Source organism: Scatophagus argus, chromosome 10, assembly GCF_020382885.2.
Source record: "Scatophagus argus isolate fScaArg1 chromosome 10, fScaArg1.pri, whole genome shotgun sequence".
NCBI classification, from domain to species: Eukaryota; Metazoa; Chordata; class Actinopteri; family Scatophagidae; genus Scatophagus; species Scatophagus argus.
The window spans coordinates 22,373,797-22,400,429 of record NC_058502.1 but is presented as its reverse complement, the minus strand read 5'-3'; the positions used below and the strand labels follow the sequence as shown (position 1 = coordinate 22,400,429).

At 39.3% G+C, this 26,633-nt stretch overlaps 1 protein-coding gene across 1 annotated transcript; it reads left to right on the top strand.

Moving 5' to 3' along the window:
• The first annotated feature begins 9,983 nt into the window (after positions 1-9,983).
• Positions 9,984-26,029, top strand: slc2a15a (solute carrier family 2 member 15a). Its single transcript, XM_046402561.1, has 11 exons — positions 9,984-10,169; positions 13,086-13,246; positions 14,798-14,922; positions 15,673-15,818; positions 16,067-16,199; positions 16,491-16,678; positions 21,206-21,316; positions 21,688-21,789; positions 23,003-23,078; positions 24,648-24,775; positions 25,199-26,029. The coding sequence occupies exons 1-11, from the start codon at positions 9,984-9,986 to the stop codon at positions 25,451-25,453; spliced, it is 1,611 nt and encodes a 536-aa protein (XP_046258517.1). The 3' UTR covers positions 25,454-26,029.
• Positions 26,030-26,633: the final 604 nt, after the last annotated feature.

Genomic DNA, 26,633 nt, shown 5'->3' with positions numbered 1-26,633 from the left:
GCTTTAAATTGCACTGCTTGGGCCAAGTCAACATTCTCCCATTGCAAATACTTGTGGAGGCCCTTTGTGACAGAACACAGAGTTTGTTTTGGAACATCACCAGCATGGACATGGTCCCAAATCTGCAAAGCCTTGACTGCAGTCCCATGGCTAAGGATGCTGAGATGTTCTGCAGGGTCTGGAGCAGAGCCTTTGCTTCATCTGCCACAGCTGAATACATCTTTGCTGCCTTGATCTCTGAAATAACCTTGTGATATCAAAACAGCTTTCAGTCATCTCGTTTTGGGATAATGGTGAGAGGTAAGTACTTTAAGGTTTGTAGGTTTGTAAAAATGGATCAAATTTTACAAGAAGCTGCATGCACTCCCTGAAACTGCCTCGGTTAGCACTATCTTCTCCCTCACTGTGATCCCAAAAAGGAATCGCAATACCTCCTAAAGATCTTGCTGGCAGCGAGTAAGAAGGCAATTACAAAGCATTGGCTTCAAAAAGATACTCCTACTCGGGGGACCTTTATTGATAATGTGAAATGTTTACACCTCCTTGAGCAGATGACTTATTCTATACAGCTCCAAAAAGAGCTAGGGGAGAAAAGGTGGGGAGAATGGTCCATTTACATAGCTGAACAAAGAGATACTGATCGTATAATATATGTTAATTTGTGAAATTCTTTTCTATCTTTTAATTTACACATCGAAAGAGTTAAAGAAAAGACTTATTTATCTATTTAAATTATTTTTAGCTCTTACAAACTGATATTCCTAAAACAAAAGGAACGACACTGCCTTGTTCCATAGTGTACATTTACAGATCCATGGAGATTGTTTTTAGTATATTATGTAATAACTGCAAAGCCATGATTTTCATTAAGATAAATTATGACAATTTAAGCTGTAAATATGTGTTTGAGAGCTGTATTCAATGATTTAATGTTGCAGTGCCAGTTTGTTTTTTGTAGGCTATGCTGGGAATTGTTAAAATTGTATGAATTTACAGAAACCTTAGGGAATTAATATTTAATGCTATGGCAAATTATTATAACAAATTGTGTGACCATGACTGCCTGATGCCAAAAAAAAAACAAACAGCCAATGTGATCCAAGATGCAGCCAACAGCACACAGCCTACCATTTGTTTGGTACAGTACACGTGGCCTATCATTTTAATCTTGCTGACAAAACGCAGCTCAGGTGACTAGAACCTTCTCACCCTGACTTGCTATTTTATGAGGCAAAATTTGCACATTAAGGCTATGGCTATATTTCTTAAAGTTAATTGCATTTCATTTTCACAGGTTTGTAAAAGTGACTGCATACAGCTTTTAGTCTACCTACCACTTCCAACCATAGATTATGTTCAGATCTTCCTGCTGCAGAGACATTCATATGGAAGAAACCAACACAGGGATTAAGAAGGGGTCATTTTTGAAGTCTGAGCCAGTAAAATCATCACCGTACACACTGAGGGGATGATGTAGGTAGCAGGGACACTACAGTGGGACAAAGTAAAAATGTAAAAAAATTGAGGTTTAGGGTTCCAATAAACATTCACGGGCTATAGCCCACGGCTAACCCTAACCCTAACCCTAACACCCTTTCTCTCCACAGTGGACCTATGCATGGTGATTTCATATATTGTCCACAATATATTGTTCTTTTCAGTATTTCTGGCCACTCCTTGGACCATCTGATGGATCAGGATCTGGACCTGAGGTACTCTCCATGCCATCCTTGTTCTCAGTGAATAGCGACCTTCCAATATCTAGTGGCATCTTTGAAAAGACATTATTAATCATTATAACAGAAGTGGAGTGATCACCCTTTCTTGAGGTATTCCATTTCTTACTGTTATTGCCTAGACACTTCTGACCCAATCCATGCTCGCACTTTCCTACCAAACAGGAACTCTTTAATCTGATTTATATTATAACTGCTATAATTCAATTAACTTATATAATTTAATTAACAACCCTTTCACGTCATATCATTTACTTTTTCACTGTGAAAAAACACAGCAGTAACTGATTCCTTGGTTGCCTGAGCCTTTCTAATTTCGGTCTCCAGCCTCACCACTGAATCCATAGTAGTCATTCCTTTCCTAAATCCCTTCAGACAGCTTGCCAGCACACCCCTCTTTTTCAAGATCAAATAAGAGCCTTTCTGTAATCATTCCCTCCATGGCCTTGCACATGTTTGATGTTAATGCTGCTGACCTGTAGCTAGCAGGTTTGGATAGATTCTTACCAGGTTTTCTTATCAGTACCACCTCAGCTTCTTTCCATTCACTTAGTAGCCTCCCCTCCTCCCACACTATGTTATGGAGATACAACAGCTTCAGCAGTGCTTCTTCCCCTAAATGTTTCAACATTCTGTAACAGCACCTTATCTTTCTCTGAAGAGGTTGGTCTTGATCTTTTTATGGCTCGTACCATCTCTACCAAAGTGAACGGCTTATATATTATTCCACCTGTACTCTCCCTCCTGTTTAGCACAACTGAGGACTGACTCATTGTAGCGTCCCTCCTCTTTCTGTCCTCATCTAACAGGTCTTCTGAGCTATGGACTTTCACAAATGTAGTATGTATGGTCTTTCTTTACCTTATTGGCAGGTTACCGGGACTTTATTTTTAAAGACATGGCTTTATCATATGAGCTGTGGTTGCTTACAAGTAATTTGATGATGATTACTTGCATGACTGAATCTGACTGGGGTTTTTTTTTTTTTTTGTCATCACTGTACTATTCCATTGACATATTCTGGAAAACAATGCTCATCCTACATGTTTGTATATAAATCATCATTTCAACAACATCCACCCATCATCCGTCCAGTTCTGTGATATGGGTTTTCTTTTGGGAACTAAGATGATTGTGGAGCATCGAGGTCACCGGCACAGGCTTTCAGGTAGAAGCATGACACACTGTCTGGCCCTGGTGCTTTCTTGATATCCTGTCTCTGAAAGAGCCAAGACATATCCTCTCCACAAATTCTGAGTGCAGATGAGGGGTCAGTGGGCAAGGGAAGGGTGGGATATCAGGGGGCATGGTTGGTCATGTTATGTCTGAGTAAAGTTGGTGAGGTTGTGAATGCTCGCTTATCGAATCTGCAAACACATTCTGGTTGTCTGCCAGCTGAGGGGTCTTCACAGTGTGGAGTAATGGTGCGGCTGGTGGGTCCACATAAGCCCTGCACAATCAGTCGGACTGTACTGTTCTCCCAAACCACGTAAGCTGAGTGCTAAGAGAGGTAAAAGCCATGGACCAGTGCAACTGGTGATCAGAGTACAAAATATCCACAACCAATTAGTCTCAGCATCTTGTCCCCCCAGCCCCCTGGTCTTCCTCCTCCGTTGATGCCTCAGCAAACTGGTTTGAGCAGATGATGACATTGTGTAAGAGGGAGAGATGAATACAATTACATACATACAGAACTGTGAGAACTCACAGACAAAGATGTACAGAGCCGTTCTATCTTGTGTCATTTTACATCAACTATTCAGTTCACACAGATGTCATGTATTCAAATATTGTTGATGATAGGGTGTTAATACAGTTAGTAGATCATGTTTTGGTTTTACTGTAATACTGAGAGAGGAGTAATTGGTCTCTCAGTTGATAAGGCAATTGAATCAGTGGTCTGATTGTTGAGAGTTTGAACTACACCTAATCTCTCTTTCGTATGCTCTGGTGCTCACACACATGCTACCTCACTGTGTCCTTCCCTGTTTCCATGCATGCTACTCCCTGTTTGCCACACCAGCTACACACATATTTGATTTTTGCACATTTGGCAGCTTTCAGCTCTAGATTATTCATTTTTTCACCTGCAACTTGTCCCTACCCCACTTTCTTTCATTTGTTGCTTATCCATGTAGAGAATTAATAAAGACAATGTCGTTTATCCATGTCGTTTGTATGTTTGACTCTGAGCTACAGTGTCTGACAGGAGAAACAGATGGAGAGGGGTAGGGCCTGTCCAGTAAGTGGTCTGATTGGGACAATCTAGATTTGATTTAGATTTAGTGTTGGTAGGTTCATACAGGTCTGTAGTTGTAGGATCAAAACAGGCCTGAAATTTCATTTTTGCCTCTTTGGTCCATCTTCTCACAGTCATGACCACAAGCATATAGCAGAGTCTAGTCAGTAGGAGATTAATCAGAGAGTGACCAGAGAATCCTAGAGCTACAAGGGGAACAGAGGACTAGCCATCCTTTAATATGGTGTAGCAGTGTCCCTGGTGGGACACTTATTTTTCTGTCTGTATTTTCACTTAGTATTTGGCTGAGGTGTCCTCTGTTGTCCTCAAGAGCAGGGTGTCTGGGGGTTTGAACCAGGTGTGGATGACACTAATAGTGTAACATTTCACCAACAGAGGCTGCAGTGAATAAAATGGTTACATTCAGTGGAAATGCAGTCTAAATAACATAACAGATTGCATGAAAGTTTCTTACCAAAGGCATGGCACACAGCATTAATGTGTAGAAAATAATTCAGTAAACAAATGCCTGAACCTTGATTACCACAAGAACAAAACAGAAATAAATAAGAAATACACCTGTAAATGTTCTAAATAAAATCCATAGCCTATGTATAGTCTATATTCGTTTGTGACAGACCACAGTACAATGAGTTTTTATCCAGACGTCAACATTGGTTTTTTTTAACCATGACCACAAGTTTTATGTGACCTAAACCATGTGGCTGTTACTGGTGACGAAGGTCCCCTAATCTAAACAAAGTTCTTATTTCATTCCAAACCACATATTTTCCCTTATCTAGAAGAGTTTGTGCTTAAAGCCAAATAAATTGTAACCACAGTGTTATCACGTCCTAAAACTGATTTACACAGATGATATGGTGCTGCTAGGTTTGTTCTGGAGAGCACAAAAACATGTTTGATTTGGGGGAGTTATCAGGGAAGGTCAATGGGAACACGGGACAGAGCTTGTTAACTTTTTTTTTTAGATTTAAACAAATCAACTTCCTCTCTCAACCAAAGTGCTTTTGTAACATGTATAACCCTGGACATAAACCTTGATCTCCAGTGTCAAAATCCTGTATTTTCTATGCCCGATATCAACCCCAGCTAATGTAAGAACATCTGTATTGTGTATGATTCCACTTGCATACATGTATTTCCTTTGTGTAGATGAATTGGCTCAATTGTAGTTAAATTCTAACGGCAGTTCTGGTTCATTGCCAGTCTAAGAGAGATATGCCGGAGGTGGGTCGAAGAGCATAGCACATATATACACTATGTATTAATGTCTATTTGATCACTGTATTAGCATAACATGTATTTACATACATGTATTTACATAGCTAGCTATCTGCCCTTTCATAGTGCGCTGTGTTTGAGCTGCCAGTCATGAGCCAATCTGTGACTGACCAGTATATATTTGGTCCTCTTAAGGCAATAAGTTGTGCCCATAACGAATTAAACAGCCCCCTGGTCATCCTTTTCAACACAACACAGAGCCAAGGGGTTGCTGAACCAGTCAGTTACAGTGAAGCGTAGCTGAGCATGGTTGCACTACCTCCGTAAAACTCCTGTGCAAGAAGTACTTCAAGGACTGGAAAGGCAGCAGAAGCATTAACATAGATAGATTAACATCTCCATCCATCCATTTTCTATACCGCTTATCTGTCAGGGTCGTGGGGGAGCTGGATCCTATCCCAGTTGACTACGGGAGAGAGGCGGGGTTCACCCTGGACTGGTCGTAGATTAACATAATTTCTGGGAAATATTTCGCTGTGCATGATATTTGCAGGTTTTTACGAGGAATCGATTTTAGGCAATTTGAACATACAGTACCTTAAGTAGTAGACTTATACTTAAATAAGATATTAAATAGTACACATTTATGGTTATCCTGTAGGTCTCATTGTGTTTACCAAGATTAATCCATGTCAGATAAGAAAATAAGAATCTGATCTAATTACCAGACATATTGTATAAGCTCATGACACAAAGTATTTCAGGTCAGGACAGCTGGTGAAATTTACTCATTCCAAGTTCTGTAATAATAACTAGGGAATTATGTGGTGAATTGAAGGCTAATAAAGAGTTAGTGCCAAAGATGAGGATTTTCTAAACAAAACACCCTTTCATGCAGCAGCTGTGGGGGGGGGGTGAAGTCATAGGATTTAGAAATGTGGAATGCTGTGTGGGTGTTTGTTACCCAATGATCAGTCACAGAAAACACTACCTTGCTTCTGTAGAAATGGTCATGATCAATACTTTGACAATTGTGCAGTGTTGGAAGAAGTATTGCAATGAAAAGTTTAGTTAAAGGAACAAAGTTGTGGTTTTACATATTTTATGTTTAATGCTACAAATCATAGAGGCTGTGCTTAATGGCACAGGTAATTAAGTATTGTAGTGTGTTTTAGATTTTTACATTTCTTCTTGGTGTTCATTGGTCTCTGTTTAGCTGTGTATAACATAGGCCTTTCACCTCCCCCTTGTTCTGCACTGCATAATCTCATTTCTTTTAGTACCCACTTTTCACCTCTCCATTTCTGTAGTTCTTACTTCTGTGACACTCTTCTCCTCTCTTGTTCTCATCTCACCTCCTCTCTGTTTAGTCCACCCCCCATCTTTCCTTTCTTTATCTACTCTCCTCCACTCCCCCAGGATGTTCTCTGCTTTTTTTTCTACCTTTCTTTCTCTCCTCCCCTTTCTTCCTTCTTTCATTTCCATCTCCTTCATTCTGCTCATTTTCCTTCCTCTTCTTTACTATTTTTTTCTCCTCACATCCTTGCCTTGCCTCTTCTCTTTCCTACCCTCCTTTCCTCCCTTTTCTCCTCTTTTCATATTTATTCCTCTCCCCTAATCTCTTCTCCTGTTGTTCCTCCTCTCATATCATTTCCTATCTATTTCTCCTCTCCTCTCCTCTCCTCTCCTCTCCTCTCTGTAACTTTCTTTTTTAAATTCACTTAGAGTTAATTGCTTCCAGCAGGCTTTTCTCTCAGTCCGTCACGCTGCTCTCCGTCATGTGATGACACTGTGTGGGCTTGTTATCGGGGGGCCTGTGGACTGCTGTTCAGTGGAGGAGACGCCAAGCACTCCACACATGAACTGGCATGTTCCCGGACCCTGTGTGACCACCCCTGCTACTACAGCCATGAGATCCTCTCCAGCGTAGGGAGAAAACCCTCTGCTGTTTGCTGTGTGGGACTGAACAACAGGGATCTGAAATGGCCGAAGAGGTTTTAATTCCAACGTCAGGGAAAATCACATCGGTAAGTTCAGACTGACTGCATGAATCAGGTCAGATCCAGAGTTAGGGCCATCAGTTGATTATCCCATATTGTTTAAGACATAGAATCTCAGCAGCTAATAGCATTTGCTACCAACTTTTAAACCTGTAACCCTGCACTCGAGACAGGTCAGTCGCTCACTGAAGAACTTGAGATTTTTGAAACGGGACAAAATAAAATAATACAATTCACAATGATAAACAAAAAAGCTAAAGTCTAAAAATAAAGAAAAATCATCATCAATCATTTTCTACCAGTGAGGAACTTACTGGTATTTCGAGTGAGACAAGATGAATGACAGTAGATTGTATGATTTGAGAGCAGCCTACACGAAGCACCGACTCCAATAGTCAGCCCATAAATTACATCTGACTTAGTTATATTTAGAAGCATGTAATAAAAACTGTAATAGGTTTCAAAGTAGTTACCAACCTGTCTTTACTGCATATTACACAACATGAGATTGTGTTAATGTTATAGCAATTTTGAATGGATGAATGAATCATTAATAATCCGACATGAACTGGCACATTTCTGGACCAGGGCTGAAGCACACATCATTGTGGCCGAGTGTGTCAGTGTCTCATTTTAACAATGCTATAACAAGAACAAACTCTGGAAACATCATCACAAGTATATTGGATGAGCATATAGACAATGTTATGTCTGTCGGCTTTTACTTGGTTTTGGGTGTGTTTGTGTATAGGCTGACAGAATGAGAAAAATGGGAACGTGAGTGCATCTGAAAATCAGTGTTTGAGTCACCTTGCTTGGTCCCAACCTGTGTGAGAAATGCCACCTGCCCACTGCTTTAATTCAGGCATTCATCTCACTTCTGCTGAGAAAAGTGCACATAACCTCTTTTGAAGGAGCATTCAGTGACTATAAGGCTATATTTAAATAGCTTACTATGAGAGCTAGGGTGTTATAAGAATGCTCTTTAGAATCTGCACTCTACTGCACATTTATAACTACTTCTGGTGGAGTAGCATGTCAGCCTGCTTAGCCTCATTAATAAGCACAAATGATGAGTACATTTTAAATCCACAGACATTGCTATTACATTTTTTTATGTTTAAGTATTTCATAAATGTTGACATAGTGTATCTTAGGTGAGTATTAAATGTACTTTCTTAAATGTAACTTTAACATTTAAGTAAAAGTGTATTATTTCAAAGCTCTATCAGATGCTGAGCCATACCATATTTTGCTTTCCTGCCTGTACAACATCCACTGCACGTCTGCCCGTCCTGGGTGAGGGATCCCTCCTCTGTTGCTCACCCTGAGGTTTCTTCCATTTTTTCCTGTTAAAGGTTTTTCTGGGAGTTTTTCCTTAGTCGATGTGAGGGTCGAAGGGCAGAGGATGTTGCTGATGTTATGTTAAGCCCTTTGAGACAAACTGCTTGTAAAAATGGGCTATACAAATAAAGTTGACTTGACTTGACTTGACTTGATACCTAACGTGGTTGTATGATATCCTTAGGCTCTGGTGAAACTCATAATGTTCTCAACTATAAGATGTTCTATTTTTCTTTGACACTAAGTCTAGCAGGTGTCTTGAGTAACCACAGTTGATATGAAATAGAAATGATACCCAACCCTTACATACCCCTCGTCATACATGAGATAATACAATGTCAAATTCCTGCATGTTGGCATGTAAAGCAGAAAATTAAAAAATGAAAACTTGTTGAAGCTACGCAGTGATGCAAACTTCAAAAGGAGATTGTGCATACTGAAAGCTAGAATTCAACCATTTCCACCAGATATGCTAATATGAAGTACGACAGCTGTCTTCTATTAGTGTATGTTAAAAAGTTAGCAACAGTGTTGCAACAATGTACCTGAAAAGTGTTATTCATATGCGTATGCTAATTGAAATGAAAATGTGCTACTGTCCAGCAGTATTTTAAAGTGGACCAGTGTTCGCTTTAATACTTACAGTATGTTCACTCAAAACTTCTCATGCAATCAACATGGTTGCCTGTCCATGATGCAGTAGTCCATGCAGCAAATGCAGCCATTTTAAAGTTTAGCTGGATATTTTTTTTTTTTTCAATGTTAGTCACAGTGGGGAACATTTCAGCTCCTTCAGAACTGGCAGTTGGCCATGCCCTTTGGTTTGGTGAGTGAGGAATGTGAAAAATGCCAACGAAAAACTTTAGACAAGCAGAAGAGTCTCATTCCAAATTAAGACTCTCTTAAAGAGCAACTGCTGTTAAATGGTGTCTAAAGCACAGGATTTTAACAAGGTGTGCTGCTGATGCTGTCATTTAGTCTAAGAAAGTTTTAAGAGACACAGTGTGCCCCTCTCATTGTTTTAAGATTTACAAGAACATATTTAAAACACACCTTTGGTTCCACAACAATTTATTTATATATAAAATATAAATCTGCTAAATACAAATGTGAAAGGCAGTGATGTGCTTCAACAGGAGACATGAGATGAGGGCTGCTGCTTGTTGTAAGGGTCATCTGAGATACATGTTCAAAAAATAAATCAAACATTAACATCACTTTATTTTGTAAGACTCATTTAGCCTTAAGAACATGTTATGGCATTGTGAAAGGCAAAAATGCCAGTGCATGTAATTTTCAGCAAATTTATAGTTATTTAAAAGGAGAGAATTTAGCTTTTTTGGGGGAAACTTTAGTACTTACAACACAACCTCTATTAGAGCAGAGCTACCATTCTTCACTATAGTCTCATCTGTTTTAGTTATGTATGGAATCATACACCTTTTTCTGGATGAAATCTACATTTACAACCCTGCACATCTTATCCCATCTTTCTCCTTCTGTCTGCAGCAGCTAACTGGCTCTTTGTTGGCAGTGGCATTCCTCACCTCCTTTGGGAGCTCCATGCTTTATGGCTACAATCTGGCTGTGGTCAACTCCCCTGCTGTGGTAAGACCCACACACACTTACCCAGGCACCCAGGGACCCCAAAAGGCCCAGAGATCCTGTGTGTCAAGTGATTTTTGGTAGTTAAATTAACTGCATTTGTCAAAGAATTTGAACCACTAATGTATGACATCAACCCCTCTTCCATGGTTTTATTTTTGTGTATCTACAAATGCCCTATTACACCACTGTAACTTACATTTCAGTCATATTACAAATGAAAGAAAAGTCCTCAAGACATAACAGAGAACATTTGACCAGAACACTGTGTCGGCAGATTGCTATGTGGCTTTGCTGATTGCTCCTGTGTTAGATTTATCAGAGAACATTTGCTTAAATTCCTCATACCCTGACATTATTATCATCCATTCTTCTGGAGAAAAACACTATTAGAAAAAAAAAATCCAAGTCAACACAAAATCAACTAACCAAAGTAAACTCCCTTTATAACAAAGCACTGTGTCACAGGGTTTATTATTAGCATGAAGTTCAGAATCAGAATCAGAAAAGACTTTATTGCCATTGTAAGTGAAGAGGTTTCACATTACTAGGAATTTGTCTTGGTGACTGGTGCATACATAGAACGTAACAAGTAACATATAATAGTAGAATAAAATAAAATAAAATAAAATAGAATAAGGTAAAACAAGATAAAATAAGTAAAATAAAATAACATTGTGAAACAGTTTTCTTAGTTCTGGCACATAACTTTGAACTTGAGGTTTTGCTTTGGCTCTCTATAGACACAGTGATGTCACAATAACAACAGCTTCACTTTAGTGTAGACAGCTGGCATTTGATTTGTGTTGTAAAGATGTGTGAAATTTCTGGTGTCCTTATCAGCTGTACCCGTAACATTTAAAGATAACATAGTTAAACACGATGGTCCTGCTAGTTTTAGATAAACTCAAGCTGTCATTTTCTTTAAGCCGTCTCCAACTTACGATTAGTGAAAATTTTATTACTCTATGAAATCATAAAACATACATTTTTGATGAATGAGATGTATACACTGTGAACAGTGGTGGAATGTAATTAAATACATTTACACAAGTTGTGTACTCAAACACAATTTCTATTTTACTCCTATTCCAGTACAATATAGAGGGAAATATTATACTTTTTACTCCACTACATTTATTTAACAACTTAACTTACTGATTATGAAAAAAGGAAATTTACAAGCTTTCCAGCTAGTTTAACCACTTTTAGCTGCTTCAGCATTAAAGGTTTAATATGCAACATCACACTGGAGTAGCTCAATGTAGTCCTTTGTCAACCTCACCCACCACGTTCGAAATGTGAATGTGTTCATGTTTTTAATTTTTAAACTGAATGTTCTAATTTTTCATACAGTTCATCTCTTAATGTTCAGTTCAGTTTTGATATAGTCGCTTCACTTAGAACCACTTGGGAGTGTCAGAAACTGGACATTGTGGCCATATATATTGATAACTTTTAGTTAACAGTGTCAACTGTTAAACCAATCTAATGTCTCCAAATCAGTAAAGCAGCTATATATTGAAAGTATTACTTTTCTTTCAACAATTTATCCACTGCTTCAGCTTTTCATAATTTTCTGTTCTGCTTTGACTGTTTATCCATTACTTTAGGCTAACAATTTTAGCCATTTATGAATTACTTTTAGCTAACAGTTAACTTTGCTTTCCTTATCCTTATAATTGATGGGACATATTGTGGCAAATGTTTTCTTTTTGGAGGCAGAATACCAATCTAATTAAGTTCTGTGTATTTCTTTTTTGTCTTTTCTCATTGCTGATAGACCTTTTTCCCGACATTACAACACATAATCCAACATCAACATTCAGTCAGTTTAAACGATTCCAGGACTCATTGGCTTTTTAAACTAAAATATCCCTGGTGATATTTTACTGTAGAACTAATTGGTCCAACAACTTGTACCATCATGATTAAGAGTCTGAGGTCAAAAAGGACAGGGAGCCAAAAATGCCAGATTGAAAAGAGAGAACAAGTTAAAAAGAGTGTGTTGTTGGTCTCGTGACTAAGATATCTCAGCCACATGACACACAAAGACAAGGTTTCCTCTCTTATCAGGAAGGAATGCTCCCTCATTGCTTGAACAGATGGGGCTGACCAAATGCTCTCTTTTGGGCCAATACATCATCTGCCCTGTAATGCTGAAGTTCACTTTCAGAGTGTAACATATAATGTGTGTATGAGAATCTTAACATAAAAAAAGGTTCAACAAAAAATAAGTGTTTTGACATCATGTCAAAAACTTTTGCGCACCGTGAAAAGACTAAGAAAAGACTACATTAGATTTCAAATACAACACAGAACGAATCTGCATCACTCTGCACCAATTTTCTTGCCGCCATATTTTCTGTTCTTTTATCCACAGACAGTTGACATCACATTCCTCTATTTCATAGCTGCTCTGAATGACGAATGATAGCATTAGTCATTCAAATGCTGACGGGGGATGGCTCACAGCCCATGTGAATTATGGCTGTTGTCTGTCAGGAGCACAGCAACTAAACTTCATGAGAGGATGATAGCACTCTTACCAACAATTGAAACTGCTCTGTTTGAACCATGATCACTGCACAAACATGGCACAACTTCCCCTTAACCTACAAACTGAAGTCAAAGCTTTGGTATATCTGTAAGTATTGAACAGAGCTGCAATAGTTGACTAATCAATCAAAAGAAAATTGATTGCCAGTTATTTTGACAATTCTTTTCAAAATGACAAAAATTTGCTGGTTCCATAAAGGATTTACATTTCAGACTGTCGTCATGACAAAAGCAGATTGATCAATAATGAAAATAGCCCTGTTATTGAATTATTATGGTTGTTCAGTGATTGTGCCACTTCCTGTCCATCTTCTTTTGACCATTTCTACAACCTGTTTCTGCTATCCCTTCAATCCTTAGTACATAAAGGACTTTTACAACAAGACAGCACTGGACCGTAATGGAACAGGACTCAGTGAGGAGACCTTGACCCTCATGTACTCTCTCACTGTGTCTGTCTTCGCTATTGGAGGTCTGCTGGGCTCCCTCATTGTGGGCATACTGGTCACTCGCTTTGGCAGGTGGGACATTTGTTTTCACAGATTGTTCCAGAGAGGATTACAGACTCTAAAATAGTTCTGCAACAGTCAATGTTGATTCATTTTCACCACAATCTTTCCCAAACTTTAATCATGCAGTTTTACTGCCCTCAAATACTCAAGGCATAGCCACACATAAACTGCTTTTTAATGCTACAGTGGGTGTCTGCATAGGTGCATAGGTAGACATATTCACACTTGTAAATGGCAAATGTACAGTTGGTGAAGTTGTGGAATTTGAGCTCCAGTAGCCCACACACACACACACTTTATCTGTAAAATGTAATTTGAGTCACCAAACTTGACCATAGGAACCATGAGTAACCCTGGGAGCATAGACTTCTAGGTGGATAAAAGGGTACTATGAGTTCTTTAAGATACTTTATTCTGAAATTTACAGGCAACTGGTGTAGAAAAGAGAATACAGGAGAAATATGATCTCAGATATGGGTTTTGTCAGTATGCATGCTGCAGCATTCTGGATTAGTTGGACAGTCTTTAGAAGCTTATCGGGGCATCCTGATAACAGGGAGTGCATCGCTCTCTAGCGTGGAAGTAATAAATGCATATATTAATTTTTCTGTATCTTTCTGAGACAGATTGGGCCTAATTTTTTCCCTCAGGTGCTCTCAGAGCTGTGTTGGAAGTTGATCTGATCTGTCCTGATGCCTTACCAAATTACGCACCCACCCAGATTGTGCGACCACTGGATTGCATAGTGGCCAGTTGGCAATGCCAACCAAAGAGACACTCAGTAGCATCTGGTCCTGTCACCAACATGAAGCACCTGAGCACAAACACTGCTAAGTCAGTCACACTGAGAAAAATACTCTTTTCAAAATTCCTCAAATTACACTGGTCCAGTGCATCTAGTGTATCACATACGAATGTAACATATAGGCACAAGATTAGGAAGTAAGTCAACCAGAGACAGAAACACACATAGGCACACACACACAAAAGGCACTAGATCAGGGTCTTCAATCAACCATGCCTCTGGCCTGTGTATTCAGCGGTGCTGATAACCCCTCCTCCCCTGGTGCCTTTTCGTCCTTCAGAGTGCACCAGTGCCATTTCGTCCCCTCTGCCCTTCAGAAGTGTACTAAAAGTGCAAAGAGGAAAGTTATTATATATTCGGTGCAATTCAGCTGAGAGATCCATTCATCTCCACCATTTCATAGAATTTTGGTGGACATTTAAATTCAAATGAAAAGCGAGTAATTTATAATCCCACCATTTCTTCACACAGCAGTGTTTTACGTCTAATCACAGTTTAAGACCAACCTCGTGAGCTGTGTTAGCATTTTATGGTTAATCAGGATTTATACAGGCACACATGTCTTTCATTATGCTTGTGTATACATAAGGAGAGGGGGTTACTGCTGTCGATCATATACTGCTGCTGTTCTCGCTGCTTCATAAACCTCAGGATGATTTGCTTTCATGTATATTCATAGTGTCTTTCTGCTGGTTGTGTGTGTGTGTGTGTGTGTGTGTGTGTGTGTGTGTGTGTGTGTGTGTGTGTACTTTCAGGAAAGGCACAGTAGTAAACACAACAGTGCTGGTGTTCATTGCTGGCACACTCATGGGCTTTAGCAGGATTTGTAGTTCACCTGAGATGGTCATCATTGGCCGCTTCATCACAGGAATTCACTCAGGTACACACAGTTACTGCTGTATACAATGGTGCATGTAAATTATATGTCCAAATGTATGCAGACACCACTGTTCCAGTTTAGTTTTAGTTTTCATATTCCCAGTTTGCTGTGGAACAACTTAATTGGCCTGCACAGTGACCTCAACCTCATTCAGCACCTGCGGGATGAACTGGAACTCTGACTGTGAGCCAGACCTTGTCACCCAACATCAGTGTTAGACCTCACTGATGCTCTTGTGGCTGAATCCCTGCAGCAGGTTCAACATCTGGTGAAAAGACACAAACCAGAAGAGTGGAGGCTGTTATAGCAGCACATTAATGAACCTACTGTCAGAATCACATGACCACATCCGCATATGTGTTACTTTTTTCCAGTAAGAAGAAGACCATTTAAATTATGTAGTTCTGTCATCATCATGTTTTCATGTCAGAGTGGACAAGAATTTACATGTTGAAATTATAAAATGTTCTGCCCTGGTTCAATATCAGAATTATAATGCCATTTTTTTTTTGCACTACATTTTGTAGAACTGTATTCAACAATCACAAACAAGTTTTGGGCAACCACATGTTTTGTCTGAGTGCTCACATACTTTTGTCCTACTTTTGTGTCTCCCTATTAGCTCTGTTTGCTCAGATACGCCTTATTTCTTACACTATAGTTGAATTATTACATGAAATCTTTATAGAACATTTTATCAAAGTAAATCATTACATTGTTACACATCAACATCTGCATTTTTTATTGCAGGGATCTCTCTTAGTGTTGTACCAATGTACCTGGGTGAGATAGCGCCAAAAAACCTGCGAGGCTTCCTTGGTCTTGTGCCGAGTATCTTTATTGGCACCGGAGTCTTCGCTGCCCAAATCCTCGGCCTCCATGAGCTTTTAGGAAAGGTAATCAACACTGCCTTCAAATAACATCCAGTATGTAGAGAGAGGATTACAGCATAATGCATGTGGCCTTTAGCTTGCAAGTTATTAATAAAGCTCAAGCATCATTTTATATATATCATTTTAGAACTTTTGTATCATCTTTTTTTATGTAAAATTATACTATTGCTCATATTTCATCATCAGTTCAGCCCCTGTAAGGCAATGACACAGTGAGAATCCATTGTCAGCATGTGTTGTAACTGTTCCAGGAGGAGCACTGGCCCGTCTTTCTTTCAGTGGTGGTGCTGCCCACCTTCATCCAGTTGATGCTGTTGCCATGGTTCCCAGAAAGCCCCAGGTACCTGCTGATTGAAAAGCACAATGTCCATGCCACCATCACAGGTCAGTGTTCTGCTGCACATCAAAAAGGTAGATGAGAAAAACTGGATTTAACATTTTGGGCAAGGCAAATTACATTAAAGTAAATGTGCATAGCTGGTCTGATAAGTGTTACTATTAAAAGAGTGATACAGTTGTGTGTTATCACTATAGTAAAAATTGGGACTAAGAATTATCTCTTGTGTGTTGAAATAAAATCTCAACAAATAATGTAGCTGTAATTACATTTCAGATGTGCTGTGGTATCTTTTCATGATGTCCTATAACCACACTGCTTCCTGTACTGTCTTTCAGCTCTGAAGTGGTACAGAGTCAAATGTAACATCCAGGCTGAGATTGAAGAGATGCAAGAGGAGCAGCGGTCCCTGTCATCAGTGGAGACGCTGTCAGTATGGAAACTGTTGCTGGATGATACAGTCCGCTGGCAGGTGCTCAGTGTGGTGGTCATCAACATCGGCATGCAGCTGTCTGGCATTGATGCTGTAAGGACTCAAAGTAGAGTAACGTTTACACAGAAAAAGAGGGGGGTCAGCATGTCTATTTTGATACTATCACTGGTGTTTAGGTCCAAAACATTCATCACAATTTTAAGTGTTTCCCCAATTAGGAAATCAGGAAATTCCTCAAACTGTTTAAATGTCCAAGCACACATCAAGCATCAATTGCTTGATGCATGATGCCAGTGCATTGAGAGGAATGAAATAAATAATAATAATAATAAATAATTAACAAATCTGTGCTTCATGGAATTTAATACAATCATAATGACATTAAAGCTGCATTAATTGATTTATAGCCTCTTGCCAAGTTGAAGAGCTGAGAAAAACACATCTTATTATGCTCATCCTTATAAAGTTGTGACAGTGTTAGCAAACAGTGGTGTGCTTACACATCTAGCAACATTAACATTAATTCAGACTTGTGTTTGTGTCCACCTAATGAATGAAAGTCCAATATTCTCTCTTTAGCTCTGGTTTGATCTTGACCAACTGCTGATAAAGATATATGGCTATAAGATATATGGCACAGCTGGCGTTTGTCTGGTGTTTGGTGCTGGGCACCACAACACTTGCCACTATAAGAATTTTTTTTGCCACATTACACACATCATTTGATCCATAAAACTACCTGACTGATCAATATCAGATTAAAGTCCACTATGTGTTCTAATGTGTTTTGGGTGGCAGGTAGTCTTTTGAGAATATATGACCAACAGTGTGCCTCAGTTGGATCTGTTGTTAACAATACACCTAGCATCCTGCTGAACCTGTCCTGGGCAGTTCGTGAACAATGCCAGTTTGTGATGTTTCCAGTCAGGATGTGTTCTATTGCTCCTCTGTAAGAGTTAACAAGACCTTGGCACAAGAATTTATCCTTCTTAACTTTCCTTCACGGTGGCACAGTGATGCAGTGGTTAGCACTGTCGCCTCACAGGAAGAGGGCTCCGGATTCAAGTCTGGATCTGAGCTCTTCTGTGCACAGTTTCAGTGTTGGTTTTCTCAGGTTACTCCGCCTTCGTCCCTCAGTCCCACAGACATGCACATTAGATTAACTGGCTGTTCTACATTGTCCTTAGGTGTGGGTGTGTGAGCATGTGTGACTGTCCGTCTTTGTGTGTCTGCATGTCAACTCTGCGAGTGACTGACATCCAGTCCAGGATGTAACCCACCTCTTGCCCATTGTCAGCTGGGACAGGCTCCAGTGCCCCTGCAACTCTGATGGACAAGTGGTATAGAAGATGGATGGATCAGAACTACCCTTGAATTTCTCCGTTTTTTTGTTTTGTTTTTTAACCTATATGGAGATGTATTCTGCCAGTGACAGGTTCTCTGTGATGTGTTTACTAACTGATTGAAGAAAAAAGCAATATTTCTATGATATATTCACAGTATTGTATTACAGTATACAGTATTTACTGTATATACCGTAAAACTGCAAAAAACAAAAAAAACAAAAAAAGAACTTAACATAAAAAAACAGTTTTCCACATTTGAATAGGAAGTATGTATGGCAAGAGAGAAAGTGGTTTATTGTTTCCAGTTTTGTGTTAGGATTACCCATTTGCCAATTATCAGCAGGGGTATGTGCCTGCACAGAGCTTAAAGGATACTAAAAGACAATAACTACTCCAGCCATAGCCTGTTTACCTACTGCCAACTGGCAAGCAATACAGAAGTATCTGCTGCTTCTTTCCTCAAGCTGTGGGGCTCCTGAATTCATCTTCCACAACATTTTTTTTTTCTTTTTTTTTTTTTGCTGTGTAGCTTAAAGGGACTACTGCTTGCATTTCATCGTACAATCACGTGTTGTAGAATGCTAAATTAATTTCTATCATGGTATTTTGAAATGTAACTATTAGGAGGGTCCAAAATTCTCCCCTTGCATAAAGTACTGTTATTAGCTAGAGGGCATGCCAAGGTGGAGCAGGTGTTTGCTTTAAAACCATATCAACAAACACATTTTTGCACTTGCTTACCATCAGTTGTTGGCTACCAAATGGTGTCTGGTAAATGGAGTCTTTAGGCTACAGTGATGAGCGGCACAAACTCTTTATGAGACAGCATCAGATGGTTTCAGTTACTTCTGGCTCTTTTCACTTGCACTTTATCCTTCTCGCCAAGTTTAATATCCACCTCAATCAGTCCCTCTGTTTCCACAGCCCTTCTGATTGATCTAGTTTATTAGACAAAGACACTGAGATGAAAATGGACCTAAATGATCCCTCATTGTTTAATAAGCCTTGTGTGGTCTCACGAATAAAGTCAAAAGCTGATGTCATCATTTTTCTGCCGATAGGATTAGCCCAATTCTCTCTCTGATATTGCCCCATAGATTCATTAATTATTCAAATGATTGCTGGGGCCAGAAAGATTACAAGAATGATTGCCCGGGCCAGAAAGTGCACGCTGTAAGCACTGCGCTGAACTCATGAGCACACTCATCCCCATGCTGTATTTTTAGCTGCTAATTAGCTCCAACCAAACAAAGAAGGGCAGTGCTGAAACATGCACATACTGAGATCAGCACTGACGATGAGGAGGATTCTAGTGATATTACTGGTGGTGGTGTTATAAACTGCAGAAGATTGTCATGTATTTTGTTAAATACAATGGAGATTGTGATGGTGATAAAACTGATCACTGTGCTTACCGATAACAGCAATAATGATGGTGATGAAGGAGATGGCAGTGATTCAGGTTATGGTGCTTATATTTGATGATGATGTTGACAGCATTCCTGATGTTAATAATGATAAGGATTATTGGTGGAGATGATAATAATTATGATGGTGGTGATGAAGAGGAGGAGGATAGAAGTGGTGACTGTGATGTGGCAGATACTTGAGGTGATATTTAGTCTGTAGTGCATATGACAGTTGGCAAGTCTTGGCAAAGGTCCTGGCACACACATATACACTCATACACTGAGGGGCGTGGGTGTGTGTGTGTGTGTGTGGTGTGTGCACTTCTTTACCTGGTCCTCTATCCGCCATCGTATGCTGTCTCCAGTTAAGACACCTCCTGTCATGTCTCGCTCCCCCCTAAAGCCCCAAATTGAATTGAATGGTATGTGAGCAAATGTCTGCTCTCTCTCTCTCTCTCTCTGAGGCAGTGCTCCACCACCTGTGCAGCCCACAAGTCCTAAATGTCTGCCTCCTCATTTAGATTTTTACACCATTGATTTTCTTGTTGAGGCATATGTCACATTATGGGGAGAAGTGTTTTTACCTTTGCTTCCCAGCCAAACTGCTCACAGGCGCCTTGTGACTAGTTAGCCATTGTGGACAACAGTGACTGTGCACCTGCAGTGTGTCTGAACTGCATACACACTCACTTTGGCAGTGTGCTATTTTAATCACCAGAAGACAGGAAAGAGCGGGTAGTCATCAATAAACCTTTGACACTGTGACACTGCTGGCAAATTTACATTTGAAACTGTCACAATGAGCAAGACTTTGTAAGAGATTCATTAGACTCTCAAATTAGAACTCAAAGAATAAGAAAGCTATATTTTTCTATCTTTTTTTTTTTTGGTAAATCTTTGTTATGATTAGACACTGCACAAAATCTTCAGCTGGATGATAATGCAGAAATTTTTTATGACCAAAACAATTCCCTTATCATATTATTATTACTGTATTTCAAAATATAAAATGTGATCATACTATTTCTGTGAAATGTGCCCTGTCATACAAGCATATGGTGGTAGAGCAAGAAGTTAAGAAAGTTAAATTGTTATGGCTCAGTTCCTAACTGGACCGCAAAGTAGACACAGGCACAACAGATGGATGTAAATGGAGAGTTTATTATAATGAAGATGAGGATGATGGCAGAAGGCAGGCAAGCAGAGATGAGTGGCAAAAGACTTGGACTTGGCAGAGGCTTGCAGGAAGTGGCATGAGTGGGGGTGGCTAGCACTGGTGGTTCCAGGCACAAGGAAACACATGTTAGCAAACAGGCACAGGAGTATGGCGCAGGACTATATGAGAGATAACTCAAGTACTAAAGACGAAGAAAAGTCTAAGTGGAGCCAGGCTTCTTATACTGAGGTCTGATGAAGTGATTGAGCACAGGTGTAGAAATCCACCAAGTGCACACCAGCTGCTTCTCAAAGTCAAGGAGTCAAGTCAAGTCAAGTCAGGTCAGGTTAAAATTTAGCAACAAAAAGAAGAAAGAGGAGAAGAAATATGCACATTGAACTGTGGGTACATTTACACACAGACATCCTTGAAAAATTCTCTGTGGAAATTACTCTGGTGTTTGGCGACATAGCATCTTTGACATTCAGCTGTTTGAGGGTTCCTTGACTCTGAGATGCACCCACATGCATACAGATACAAGAATAAGAGATACAAGGAAGACAGGTAAAGCAAGGAAATGCTAGGAAGGGGAAGTCACAACCGCACAGAGTGTTTACAGCAACTTCCTTGACTGGTTGCCAGAAATTAAAACTAAGCATTTAGAGCATGGATCATTACTGATCTTTAAGTGCTTCTTTTTCCACCACAGATCTGGTTCTATACCAATGACATCTTTGAGAATGCAGGTGTCCCAGCACCAGAGATCCAGTATACCACAGCAGGAACAGGAATAATAGAGATCATCGCTGGACTCATTGGGGTAACTTTACAAATTAGAGAGGTGCAATTATACTGTATCTGGTGTTATTTGTTGGTATGCAAGTTTTAGTTTCTGATCAACTAATTTTAAATAAGGTAAGAAAGTTTATATTTTTCTCATGAATGTGTATGTGAAAGGTGTTGGTTCCTTGCTTCCTGTCCTTATGCTAAACTAAGCTAACTACTCCAACTGTATACCTAACACTGAACTGATATCAATCTTCTTATCTCACTCAAAAGGAAAGCAGGTGAGTGTGTTTCCTAAATGTTGAGTTATTCCTTTCACTACGTTAAAGCTCCATAAGGTTCTCGCATGTGTAGTTCATATTCATTTCACAGTGTCTAACATGAGCACTGTGTGTCCTTCTGTAGTGTTTCACCATAGAGAAGCTGGGACGAAGGCCTCTCATGATCGGGGGCTTTGCCACAATGGGCATCTGCAGTGCTGGAATAACATTAGCCCTAATTTTACAGGTGTGTTATGTGTGTTCTCTTAAAGTCTTGTTAACATTCCAATACAGGGAGATAAGGGTGAAAGGGTTAGAAAGGCAAAAGAGACAACAAGCAAGCTCTCATCTCAACAACTACTAATGTGCCCTTAAAGTGCTGTCACAGGGGGAGCATAGCTATTAGTATAATGTTTAAAGAGACATCACATCATTCTGAATTCTATGCTCATTACAGTCCTAGTCAAATGGTCAATTATATTGCTATTACAGCTGTAATGTGGTGACTTTTCCAGAAATAAAAATTTACTTTTTACTGTACTGTCACAAATACCTAAATGGCATAAAAGCTGCTCTGGAGCCCCACTGGTTTTTAAGTGAGGGTTAATGGAGGCAGAGGTTGGTGTCCACATCGTTCATGAGCTGCTGATAATGTACACCGTGGTATACAATGGTTATTTTGCAAAGGAAAAAAAAACTTAAGACCAGTGATTTATATTTTATGTATTTTGCAAACAAAATTTAAAGTTTTTCAAAAGCTGTAACTCTGTTTTCCTGGTAACACCTGAGTGTAATACCTGGTAACAATCATTCCCATCACATAATGTTCCTATGCGATGCAAATGCTATAAATGCAGTAAATAAAACAAACCTTAGACACAACTTGACAACAGGAGATATTTCTAGTTTAGTTTACGTAGCTATGAGCCAGAAAGCTAATGTTATGCTAGCAAGATTCAAAGTCAATAAGAAACAGTAAAGATAATTTGACAGTGTGTTAAACAATAATGCTAAATAGCTATGCAGACATGTCATTGTCCCCAAATTAGTCTGAAGAAGAATAAATGATAGTCCATCTGTACAGTCGGCCACAGCCTGAAGGTGTCTGCAGCCATTGCATTAATTTAGAATGGTGAACAGACAGTTTCACTAGAACTACTTAGTGGAGGGATTTAATGGAGGCTGCAGCCAATCAGAATCGAAAGACAAATGAACACATCTCACATATTCAGCAGGGAATGAGTGGGGATGAACCAGCTTTGCGTGTTTCGCTTTGATTTAGCAGACCACAGTATGAGCCCACTTTGCTCTGCAGGACAATCATTTAAACGCACAGTCATGTAGCAGTAGGCTGTGTGAAACTGTGTTGGAAAAAGATGAAATCAGGTTTTGCATTAGTAAAATGAGATAAACAAAAGCAGGCTGACTTCTTTATGCTGTGTTGTTTCTTTTCCCTGCAGACTCACCTGTCCTTCATGCGCTACATCAGTGTCTGCTGTGTGGTCGGCATCATCGCTGGCTTCTGTATCGGTCCAGGTAAGTTGCTCTTTACTGTACGTTAAAGGACTGGTACAGACAAATTATACATATACATATACATCTTCTTTTTCACCCTTTGTGATGGTAAAGGCCTAACTGAAGCTCCACATTATTGTTACGCACTACTAACACCTTCCCATACTGTAAACGGGACTATAATTTTTCTGGTTATTCGTTATATCACTTGGAGAGCTATAAACAAACAGAGCGCTTATTTTCTTCAGATAACTACACTGTTCAAGAGTCATAAGTAGCACAGGTGGCTACTGTATATTCACTGCAAAAAGGTTTAACATAATGAAAACATTGCAAAAGGAGGAGCAGCACAGCTATTTTGTAGTCCCTCTACATATACAAATACAGATAATCATTAATAATTATTATTTTCATTTCATTGTACAACCCTGTGTTATAGAATGATGAGTAAATGAACCTTTTAAATTTTCTGTCAGTTCAGTAATCAACATGTTATTTTAACTCTGATGTAGATTATCCAGAATGTGTATCTGTGGATGATCTAAAATTACCAGGACACTCATTCATTTATTTATTCTCTTAGTTAGTTAGTCAGTAAGTTAGTTAGCTAGTCAGTTAGTTAGTTTGTTTAAAATGCCAGTTATTCCAACAGTTCTTCATTGCACTTTGGTGGAGGCAGAAATGTCAGAGACAGACATCTCTAAACCTAGAATCTGTACTATTTGCAGGGAGGATGGCTCACTAAAAGGAGGTTGGGAAATTGTATGTAATGGAATGTTTTTTTTTTTGTTTTTTTGTTTGTTTTTTATTTATTTATTTATTTTGTAAGTAACACAGAATTTTAAAATTAATGTTACTTAATGCTGCACTTTCTTTTTGACCGCTCCTCCACTTTGCAGGTGATTAACAGCACTACAGAGTTGGTTAGCCTGCAAAGGTTCAGGGCTTCTTTGTGTTGTTCAATGGCTCCCTCTGAAGGTCATATCTGAAAAATTCTCCAGTGGCCTCTTCTGTGAATAAAGATTCACAGTGCCTTGAAGATTAATTCATCTTATATTTATACGTACATTGTCTCTGATGTGTGAAGTGATAAATATTCAATAATATTGATAATAGCCATAGGAATCACATACTGTACATACTGTATATTTACACAATTGATGTTCCACCATATTTAAGCCAGCTCTGTTCTCTTTAGCTTCTTATAATGAATGATAAATATGCCTCTTTATTTTTCTCTATGCAATCATGCATGTTGTGCCAAACCCATTTTTGCCCCATGTAAGAGAGACAAATAATGTAGTTTTAATGACAGGCTATAATAATGTTAGTAATATGCATTTTTTTGATATATACATCCTGACCTGGCTCTCACCTGATTCTGTTTTCTCTAATTGACCTTTATTTACCCTGATTGGTGTAAAATATGATTAATGAACATATGATATAATAAAAACAGGAAATGTGCATGCTTTTCCAGACATCTTGTCGGGAGAGTGCTTTTTATTCCTTTTTTATGTTCTCCTTTTTGTGAGTGATTGTGTGATTTTTACTGATGCTTTTACATCTTTTGCTTTGCTGCTGTTCTAGCCGGTGTTCCCTTCCTGATCACAGCAGAGCTGTTTAAACAGTCCCATCGCCCAGCAGCCTACATTGTAGGAGGATCACTCAACTGGCTGTCCAACTTCACTGTAGGCTTCGTCTTCCCCTTCTTACAGGTGAAAGATATATACTGTACTTCCCTATGCACACTTTTCTCTGTCCTAAATATTAGTATCTTGAGGGATGCTTCAGCCTTTTTAATGATCACAAACTTAATGTTGTCAGAACTGGTTGATCTGATCATCTGATTAACTGAGTTAACTGAAGTTAACAGGTTTAAGCTTGTATACTGGACCAGACCTGCAAAACCAGAAACCTACCCAACCCTGTCGTATTATGATAGCTATTATTACAGCTTGGATTTTCTTGGTTTCTAACCTCAAGCTGCCTCATTTATAGATTCCTTGAGTCATGATTATTTGTAGTCTAATAGTGCTGTTAGCCAACTCTCAGACCTTCAGTCTCAATCTAATTTTTTCTATCCTCATCTCTCAATCCTTCCCATGATCCTCTGTATATCTGCCAAATCCAACCATCAGATGTCAGCGGGGTCTTACTGCTACTTGGTATTTGGTGCCATTTGTCTGTCAGTGGCAATGTATGTCTATATTGTGATCCCGGAGACCAAAAACAAGACGTTCATGGAGATCAGCCGGATGTTCTCGAAAAAGGAGGCAGTCCTGGAGACCCAGGGCCTGATCCATGGGGACCAGCTGAAGCTGAAGAAGATGAACGGCTATGGTGGTGTTGAACATGCTTCCCTGGAGTTCGACAGTTCTTCTTCTGTACCTTAACTGAGCTTCAGGTTCTCCCTTTGACTTCAAAACCATTCAGTACCTTCTATGATTCATTCTACTGTTTTGATGTGTACACTTAAACCAAACACCACCTCATCTGGACTCAGTGAAGCTGGACTTTTCACTTGGATCACACTCAGGTTCAAAACAAAGGTGGAAATACAGTACATTTCTAGTAAATTAACTTATCAATTTAATATTTCAGTCTGTTTGAGCCATTACAGGAAAATTCCAGTTAATTTTAATTTGGGACTTATTATTATAGGTTTGGCCATTCTTCTGATCAGTGTTGACAACACTGAGCCTCATGCAAAAAACAAATGGCAATAATAAAATAAAATTTGTACTAAACTGTAGTTTTCGTTCAGAACACCGTGACATTCCATGTTTTGAACAGTAACTTCATCACAGAAATGTAAAAATGACTTAGCATTATTGGGCAGAGGGCTATTATATACTAATATGGCACTTTAAAAAAACAACAACAACAACAATAATGTTGTAGTAGTGTTTTTAATGTAACAAAAATGTAACATGTACATAAGTATTCACACCCTTTGCCATGACATTCAAAATTGAGCTCAGGTGCATCCTGTTTCCATTGATCATCCTTCAGAGGTTTCTACAACTTGAGTTGAGTCCACCTGTGGTAAATTCAGTTGATTGGGCATGATTTGGAAAGGCACACACCTGTCTATATAAGCCCTCACAGTTGATAGTGGATGTCAGAGCACAAACCAAGTCATGAAGTCAAAGGAATTGACCTCTGAGACAGGATTGTGTCGAAGCACAGATCTGGGGAAGGGTACAAAAAGATTTCTGCACAGTGGCCTCCATAATCCATAATTGGAAGAAGTTTGGAACCACCAGGACTCTTCCTAGAGCTGGCTGCCCAACTGAACTGAGTGATCGGGGTAGAATGGCCTTAGTCAGGGAGGTGACCAAGAACCCAATGGTCACTCTGACAGAGCAACAGAAACAAGAGAAACTGGTCTGATGAAACAAAGATTGAACTCTTTTGCATGAATGACAAGCATCATGTCTGGAGGAAACCAGGCACTGCTCATCACCTGGCCAATACCATTCCTACTGTGAAGCATGGTGGTGATAGCAGCGTGCTGTGGGGATGTTCTGCAGCAGCAGGAACTAGGAGACTAGTAAGGGTCGAGGGAAAGAT

Bases quoted from the DNA above. Each gene is read 5' to 3' on its own strand.
- slc2a15a (XM_046402561.1), top strand. From the start codon at position 9,984: ATGTATGGAATCATACACCTTTTTCTGGATGAAATCTACATTTACAAC. The intron at 14,923-15,672 runs GTACACACAGTT...TTTTTATTGCAG, and splicing joins CATCACAGGAATTCACTCAG to GGATCTCTCTTAGTGTTGTA. The intron at 15,819-16,066 runs GTAATCAACACT...TAACTGTTCCAG, and splicing joins TCCATGAGCTTTTAGGAAAG to GAGGAGCACTGGCCCGTCTT.